The sequence below is a fragment of the Strongylocentrotus purpuratus genome, unplaced genomic scaffold (assembly GCF_000002235.5).
Source record: "Strongylocentrotus purpuratus isolate Spur 01 unplaced genomic scaffold, Spur_5.0 spur5_scaffold_13, whole genome shotgun sequence".
NCBI lineage: Eukaryota > Metazoa > Echinodermata > Echinoidea > Camarodonta > Strongylocentrotidae > Strongylocentrotus > Strongylocentrotus purpuratus.
In genome coordinates, this window is record NW_022145598.1 from 17373205 (window position 1) to 17382588 (window position 9384).

General features: G+C 35.9%; 1 protein-coding gene across 1 annotated transcript; it reads right to left on the minus strand.

Annotated features, from left to right (window-relative positions):
- Positions 1-2401: 2401 nt before the first annotated feature.
- Positions 2402-9261, minus strand: LOC105444132 (plexin-B1). The gene is made up of 8 exons (XM_011677976.2): positions 9165-9261; positions 8521-8611; positions 7683-7765; positions 6396-6506; positions 5686-5852; positions 5026-5164; positions 4562-4699; positions 2402-3631 (listed from the first exon to the last, which is right to left on the minus strand). Exons 1-8 carry the CDS (start codon positions 9189-9191, stop codon positions 3545-3547), a joined length of 843 nt encoding a protein of 280 aa, XP_011676278.1. The 5' UTR covers positions 9192-9261; the 3' UTR covers positions 2402-3544.
- Between the last annotated feature and the right edge of the window lie 123 nt (positions 9262-9384).

The following is a 9384-nucleotide window of genomic DNA, read 5'->3' on the forward strand; positions in this document are numbered from 1 at the left end:
ACAGAAAAGGAAGTTCTATTAAAACATGGACATGTTTCTGTCTCTGCTTATGTATTGAGTGATTTTAAACTAGAAAAAATAATCATACGAAAAATGTACCACTCTTACACTCTTTTATTTGTTTTACTCTTAAAATCCTCTATTTCCTTAGCATATCTGTTACCTTCTCTCTGTCAGAATGGATGGATTTTTATTTCTCTCTCTTATGTACCACAGACATTTCTTTTTTTAAAAGTAATTTTGCTTTATTCCTCCAAATGAGTAATACAAAAATACAATTGAATAGTATAAATACACCTTTACAATATTGATTGCTTATACATAGACATAATTAAACAAAAAACATAGACATTAAATATAAGTCAATTGTACATATTAATCACTTATATACAATTATTTTTTTTTAACTGGAGGTTATTTTACTGGTACTGCCAGCTCCCCTCCCTCACACAAACACGCACATACACACACACACATAGTACTCAGTGGATGTCTGCTAAAATCCTCAACTCAAGAGAAATATACTAAATAAGTAAGTTAATAAACAGGCTTCAAAATAGAGTTACAGTATAACAAGATCACGGTTGAGAGGAACTATGATTAAAAATAGTTTTCTTCATCTTTTCTAAAGTTGGTACGTGTCCCCCGATCTTTACATATACCATACTTCACCATGAAAATTATAGTATTACAGATTTTTATTCTATTTAAACTACCTGCTAACCCGGCAAATATATCTCGCCATTCTAAATCTTTAATTTCATCTGACTCAAAAAGTTGTACTAAAGCCTGCCATATCTTTTGAACGCTCCCGCAAGATAACAATTAATGTTTGTATGTTTCTATTTCCCGTTTACAAAGCGAACATAAATTATCACCAATAAAAACAAATCTATAAAGATGCTCATTAGTATATATGCCTCCATTCAATAATCTAAATTGAAATTCTGGTTGGTTTTAAATGAGTATAGTAATTATTGGTCTAAAAAATATATATTTTATTTTTTTATCTATAAAATCGTAATTATGCACATGCACACACACGCACACACGCACACACACACGAACACACAGGCTCACCCAGGAACCCCCCCTGTCGATTTGTTGTTTTTGTTTTGTTTTAATTCTAAAAAAGAAGAAAATAATTATGCCAATGGCTGACTTGAAAAAGATGACCTTAGCAAAATGTCAAATTTTCAAATTTTGAGACCAAAAAAAAGTGTCCTCTTACCCCCCCCCCCCCCCCCCCCCCGCTTATTTAGCGGCTGGCTGAGTGTCGTTGCGAATTTTTTGGCCCGATTTTACCCCCCCCCCCCCGCTTATTTAGCGGCTGGCTGAGTCGTTGCGAATTTTTCATCTCTCTCTCTTTCTCTCTCCCACTCTTACTCATGTTTTTTCTATCTCGCACACAGACACACACACACACACACGCACACTATCTATTGGTTGTATGCAAAAGTAAATATACTATGTTTTTGAATAAAACGATAATATGATCAAAGCAGTTTAAAGTGATCAATTGTAAAAGAAAACATTCTCAGATAATTCTTAAAGAAAAAACGTTTCCATTTTTTAAAGGAACGATTATTACATAAATATAAATCATTTAATAAATGAGGATGAAAACATTTTGCCGCAAAATCTAGTAGTATTGGACTCGTGTCTACCTTTCTCTCATGTTTTAATTGCACGGTCACTTTTTATTCCAATGATATGAAGGAAACCAGTATGTTTTGCTTGAACTAAGAATTATAAAATGAATGTCGCTGTACATATGATTGGTACATGATATAGACAGAGATGAAAGCAACCTGTTTATTAAGCTTCTAAACTGTTTATAAACGTTTTTGTGTGTTCATACATGTCATAACTTAATATTGCTTTGATGGTCCGGAGCCATTGTTCCTCTCTCGTTTTCTATCACAAAGTCACTTTACCCAGGGATTACAAAGGAACGTAATTCTTTTTGATGGAATAAAGTTTCAAAGTTGTGGGCGTCTGCATATATTTGTTGAGTATAATATTTGTTTTTTATTGATCAAGGATGATTTCAATTCACATTGCATACCATTGTATGTAGCAAAGTTTGATGTAAATATGGAACTATTAAACTGCCAGTAGACGATTGTTTTATAATATTTACAACTGTTATATCATACTAAAATATTGGGCAACTGAAGGGCAAATGTCAATACATTATTAAATATCCCATGAAACTCATAGTTGGATTACGTAACAACTTTGTAATGTTTTCGGATCAAGGTGGTGATCAAGGCTATTGTAATTAGCGTAGACTTTTTTTTTTTAAGCGTGAGCGTTCAAACTTACCATTACCTAATCATTAAAGCACGCACATTTCAATTATGTGACATGAATACATATATATATATATCTATATATATATATATTAATAATTGGTACATATCATCTTGATTTATATATAACCTTTGTTTAAAAGTGGGTAATTGATCATATATCATAATATAAATTAATTATCAAATTTATTTTTAATTCAAAACAAATGGCAATTTTATATCATCAATGAAATTGTAAATCATATTTAAATATGCACAGTATTTGTAAGTTTTCTATATCTTGTTATGTTTCATATGTTAAATATATGCCATGTACCTTTTACTCTGTAAATTGAATAATTTCAGCTATCAGTGTCATCTGTATATTCGATGACATTTATCTCAATAAACCAATGCAATACAATAATATAATATACCCGGATATATTTAGAGTAGGTATGTTTTCAATACCTTCGCATATCAGTCATACATAATATTCAACAACGTTTCTAAAGTAAAATTGTTAGAGGTGCAATAATACATCCCAAATACAACCGAAAGTTCCATATAACAAATCAATTATATCACAACATTCTTTATATCCCTCATATTCAGTTGAAACGTGGTTAAATACAAGGCAATGCATATAACATAATTCTTAGACATGAAAATAAAGTGCATGACAAACTATGTACCTCTTGTGTACAGACGAATACTACTAAATAATGCCATACAAATGACATGATAACCTCGTTTTCTGTTTCCCTTTTTCACAGCTTAAACATTCTAATGGTCGTAAAGATGAAAATGTTTAGTTCCAACATAGTGTATTTATGTACATGATAGAGTTCAAATGTAGTTTAAACAGAAGGTATAGGACTATTACGCTTTGAGTATTATGCACTTTGTTGTATAAAGATTTATATATAAAACTAACAGAAGAATATATCCATCAAAACGAGGGGAAAAAAAGAGAATAATAGTTCGATGATTATGAGGTACAGATGAACATTCAAGATATATCTGTTTTTTCCATCTGTATAAATGAATCATGTTGCATTCTAAGCATAATTCGTATCCAAGTGCGGTAATACATTAATTTGTATGACTGATTAAAAAACTGATATGTTCATCTAATCCATCGAAATGGAACATGGAAGGTTAAGGTTATGGGGGTACTAAAGGTATTTACGGCGGGGTGTAAGAGGGTACTTAAGTCGTTGAATGTGTTATGACGTCACGATGTAAATTTATTTCAAAAGGCCCTCCATGTCATTCTTGGTGAGATTGTAAAGGTGCAACAAATTCGACAGATGACTGAATTGACCTTTGAACTCCTGTATCAAATGAAGAAAAAAATGAAATGTCGTATAAATGAATCCGTAAGAATACTTACGTGCAAATCCCGCTTCACCTGTTTATCTCGTAGACGTTATACTATTATTCCGTCACTAAACTTATATACAGAGGTCATGTCAGTATCAAACCAATTTCTGACTTCCATTATATGACTTTATTTATATTCACTCAATGATTTTGCCGTCAGATTATGTAGCGCAGAACAGACAGCACGTGGCAATTCGTTAATCAAAATTTAAACTAAATCCGTCTTTATCACTATTAAGCGACCCTAGAACCAACACTTTATTTAACCCTTACCATGACCCTAAACCTAACCTAAAATCCGATTGCAACCTGGACCCTAGCCCTATACCTTTGAAAAAATAAATCCCAGGGGCATTTGTCAAAGGAGCTAATGTTCGGACACTGGTCACCTTCATGAAGTTACAGATATTTTTTGGTCTCGTGAGCTATTATCATTATCTCCACCTAGGTGTAAATGGTTACTTGATATAAAGCTCTAACAAATGGTAAGAACGGTCCAGGAGTGTGTTATACAAGAACAAATTACCAACAATTATTTCTCCGTCATCGTAGTCATAGCCGGTGGCCTAATATCTATCGCACCAGCAAATTTGAAACCTATTAACACTTTGGTGAAGAGTGACGAACATGGGTCAATGTCTTGTGAAAGTAAGTTAGTGCTGGGCTGGGATTCGATTCTCATTAATCGGACTGAGCTTCACATGGATGAACCACTAAACAACAATAGGGACTTTTAGATTTGCGTGGACTGATGCGTGTGACGTCCATTCAAGGCAGTGCATTAAAAGGACGTCGATCGTAGCAATCCCCATGGTCTTCGTGCGAATCTAAAAGTCCCTATTACTTCATCATTAAACCCTATCCGTATTATACTAATATACCTTAGAGATAGAGGAGCAGGCCTTGTTCAGCTTTCCTGGTCGGACCTTGGGTTGACTTGTTACCTGGGTGCAGTAATCAGTCATCATCTTTCTCTGGAGTGGATGTTCATTGTAGTAGGGAAGGTGATCCGATTCAGCCTAATGTGAAAGATCATACATTTAAGATGAAAAAATGAATGCAATATGAGTACTTAGGTGTTGCATTTTGGAGATCTATATTTCCCAAATTCAGTATATGGAGACTTGAAATGTCACACCAATTTCCCATCACCAAGATCAGAATTAGAAATGTAATGATTAAAACGAAGGTTTCTACATGGTTTAGGAACCAGATACACCAACCATCCTGGAGTCTTTCGGATCTAGGGACCAGTTCAATAAAATCCATTCCATCTCATTTGAAAGGCAGTATGGATTGTGACATGACAAAATCAGTATTATTATCCTCACTGATGTCGAATTACCTGTCTCAAGGTGTTGGTCGTTGCTGCGTCATTAAGAGCACCAGCGAGAGCGATGACACATCTATCTGCTGTTTCTGATCTCGGCATCTCAAACATCGATGGTAGGTTGGTGAGAACTGAACTCCAGAAGTTAGACAAGCTGTGAATGGAAGTTATTCACACATCATGAGATTACACAAATTGGATTTATTTTCTTACAACTCATTGTTGGTAGGGGTGTGAGTAAACAATTCCACTCCTCTAAAAGGCTTTAAATGAAAAATATGTTAGACTGGGGTAGTTCTCTTTAATATATCTGTTGACTTTTGTCAGGAGGGGAGAGGTATTTGGTGGAGCAAGACGTAATATCGGCGGAACGTATTCCCAAAACGCCGAACGAACTTGAGTAGACAGATGTTTCGCTTCACCACGGTTGTTGCTATTGATGGGTGGTCATAAACATAAAAACGAGGTAGCTTTTCTCGGTGCACTGATAATTATGAAACTGTTTATCGTCATAGGCATGAATTTATGGTAATGACTGAATATTTTTGCCAGAATAATGTACTATTTACATACTGTTTGAAGATGACTACACACAGGTGAACTATGAAATACAACACTGTAATAAATTATAATACATAATGTTTTCAAACACTTAAATACATGAGCCCTGCTCACCAATTTTTCTTCCATTTATCCGCGCAATCCTCAGGCAATCCTCCACCCGCATACTTCATAGCCAGTTCATCAAATGTGTCAAAGAGATGCTTGACAGGTAGAGGGATCTTAGCTGGTTTCTTGAACATCACTTCAAAGATACCATCCACATATGGACTGATAGATGCCTATAGCAATGATATAAAGACGACCATACTAACATCAAATGGAAATCCTTTCCGTGAACCATGTATGATATTATAGAATAATTATTAGTATTTCACCTTTACAACACTATACAACATGTTTACATATTAGAACAAACATATTTCAAATTACATCAACACATAAAAAGAGAGATTTAATGTTTATTCAAGAAATTTGAGTTCCTTTTAATTTCTAATGATAAACATATATAGTTGAATGAGACTACATTTACAATGACTGGAATGTGAAAAAAATAATGATTAATTGATTGATTGGTGGATGGTGAGATATATTGAATCAGTTTTTGTCATAATAACACTGAATATGCAGCTCAAGTGAAGGGCTGAACATGTTCAATTAACAAAGCAAAACATACAGAATACATACAAGTCGAATTCAAACTCAAGACGTATCGATTATAAAATAGAAAATTAATTCTCAGGATTTCAAGAAGCCGAGAGAAATAAGTTTCAAAGGATCAGTATAGAACCGAAATCCGCTACGAAAATCTATTAAAGACTCACCTTCATAGTTAGCATATGGGGGATCGCTAGATTTCGATCGAGGTTTGCTTTCATTTTATTCATATGATCAGGCAGGTTACCCCTTTTCCTTGTTAGCTCTTCTTCACCACCCTGCAAAAAAAATGAACAGCGAACTTTTATTTTGCCTCTATTTGCTCTTCCACCATATTTCTCCTTTTCTATTTTGTATCTTCCCCTTTCTCTCTTTCCCTCGCTTTATCTCTATCTGCCTCTTGTTTTTTCTCTTTCTCTTTCTGTTATCCTGTCCTCTCCCTCTGTATGTCACTATCGCTTTCCTGTCTTCTTCTCCTGTCTCTCTCTCTCCCTGTCCTCCTCTCGTCTCTCTCTCTCTTCGTTTCCATTTCTCTATTTCTTTGTTTCTGCTCTGCAATGTTTATCCCCCATTTAATTATTGCTAAAGTCATTGAGAATTTAGACAATCAATATGGGATTTTACAGAGGAGTCTCAGGGTTGCGGACTTGGGGGAGTTTCGAATCCATGAGTGGGTTGTGCAGACGGACAAGCAGCCCAGACGGACAAGCAGACGGATAAGCAGACCACCCATGTCCACTCCCGATGACTCAAGCCCACACGGTCATGTATAATTTCCCCCACGTCCGCACACCGGTGATTTAAGCTTACGCACGCCAGATATTCTCCACTCCTGACGACGAATAGTCAACCTGTTCGAAACGTCGAGCCAGTCCCGCCACCCATCCTCTATAAGCTAAGAAAGATAGCCAACAATCTTTTTCAAGACTAAACCAACAGTCCTTTTCGGGACTACACACCCTCAAGAAAGATTACCGAGAGTCCTTTTCAGGTCTCCTCACTCCTACCTCTCTCTCACATGGTGCACCCGCAATCCTACTGTATATGTGATTAAAGGTGTATTGTAAACCAGGAAAATATAAGCAAAATGCTTTCAACCTTTAAAGCCACACTGTCCTACTTGTAGCTACTTACTCCCTCTATATAGAAAACAATGCCCAATCGATGACCATTGGTCCCCCATGATCCTCTATTCTTATGTTAATTGAGAGCTGAGTTGATGAGATAATCACCTGTCCAGTGACCTTGCAGTGTGGTCTAATTCCTCCTATAAACTAGTACAGATAAGCTTTAATATTTCGAAAGCAGGTGCACATAGAATAAGTAATCCATGATATTAATCAAAGTCCCCTACGGATCTTTGAAAGTATTAGAGTATTGAATTGAATAGTATAATAAATTTATATCCACATACAGCGTGAAAAAAATAGAATGGTAGAAGAAAAGTTACTAACCTTCAGATGGATAGCATTTAAAACTGGCTGTGAGGGCTGTGATTCAGGGATCATCTCCACGGTCACATATTGCAAGGATTCGTCTGTAAAAAAAAAGATGTTTATAGTATATGCCTGAATGTCAGTGAAAGGTGCAATTTCCGCTATCGCCATTACCTCCAAAATGCTCGGATGTAATTTTCAAGCCCGATTTCAAAAGCACTCTGGTCTCTGCAGGGCCGGAGCCGCAGTCACCGAGCCATCTAGCTGCCTACATGCCACCTTTCACTTCGTCTTCGGTTCTATTTGATTGTATATCGTAAGCAACTCTATACTTTTACAAACTGAATTGTCAGTTTGAATAAGGTGCGATGCTGTGAGTCTGCTGTGTGCTGGTCGCTTGATAACAAACGCGAAAACCTTCGGAGATATCCTTAGATGAGAGATGTGACTTTGGTAAAATTCTCAGCAAACCCTACATAGCGCGCTAATTGAAAGAAATTGCTCAGAAGGCAAGACAAGTTTGAAATCAAGCAAGATAGCGACTTTATTAGTGGCATTTTGACAAAGAACAATTACTAAAAGGTGAAAAAGGAGTGGTATTCCCTAAGTATTTCTTCTGGAACAATTATGGACTTGTAAAATGTTCAAGGAGGTTGGTAGTAGCCGACAAGAGCGCTCTTCGGATACGTTTACCGTATGCACCGTTTTCACGGGAAGCATATAAGTACCGGAAGTAGTTCGAAATTACGTCCAAGAGGTCCACATCGGGGCATTTTGGGGAATTTGCGATAGCGAGAATCAATACAACGCCTCGTGTGCACCTAACCTCATAGTAATTGAATATGTCTTGTCTTACATGTCTCTGAAGATACTTCTTTCAGATCGAGGGTTTGATATTCATCACCATAGTTCTTCGGTATCAGTGCAACGTGGGATCCGTTTCTAATCTGGAAGTACAAAATATAGTTATAAATTTGATTTAATGTTCCGCAGTAATATTTATGACCACCCTATCTGCACAGGGTCAATAAGTTATGTGTTCACCGTGCACAGTGCCTGGAGTTAAACAAATATTTGTGTGAAAAAAATTACATGATCAGCTAGCCCTGCGCAGCTAGGGTACATACGACATTACTACTTTAAAAAAATGCTTAACCATTGTTTACATGCGTACCTCTGTATTAGCCGGGTACGAAAATGATGTGTATCCTCGATATTGGTCAAAACATAAACTATTCCTGTTTATGAGAGTTATTTAACAGTTTCATTTATTCAGTGCTTAAACACCAATACCATTAATACCCCGGCCAATGCCAGATTGATATTCAGGATAATTATCCTGGTATATCAATACAAACACGTCCATAATTATAACAAAATTGCAAATCCCCTTGTCAGTTCTACAAGGTCAAATTTAGTGCTTACACATAGCATTTACGATTACTAATAATATAATTATGCATAAACACACTGCTAATAAACTTTAAGCTAGTAACGTACCCCAAAGCTCTTCATTGTATTGATCATGGTTTTCCCCGGTGTCTCAGAGGATTTATCTATTTCTTGTAGCAAAGTGATCCTGTCAGAAGTTTCAATCCACACTGTAAAAAAACAAAAGATAGAACGAGGGGAAGTTTTGATATCTCGATAACAGCAATTATTATGCTTTGATCATATCAAAATTCTCTATGGCATAGTCTATAGTCCATCCCTCATGGTC

Coding starts and splice junctions, on each gene's coding strand:
- LOC105444132 (XM_011677976.2), bottom strand. CDS start 9,191: ATGATCAATACAATGAAGAGCTTTGGG. Junction 8,612..9,164: donor ATACAATGAAGAGCTTTGGG/GTACGTTACTAG, acceptor TTGTACTTCCAG/ATTAGAAACGGATCCCACGT. Junction 4,700..5,025: donor CGACCAACACCTTGAGACAG/GTAATTCGACAT, acceptor CTTTCACATTAG/GCTGAATCGGATCACCTTCC.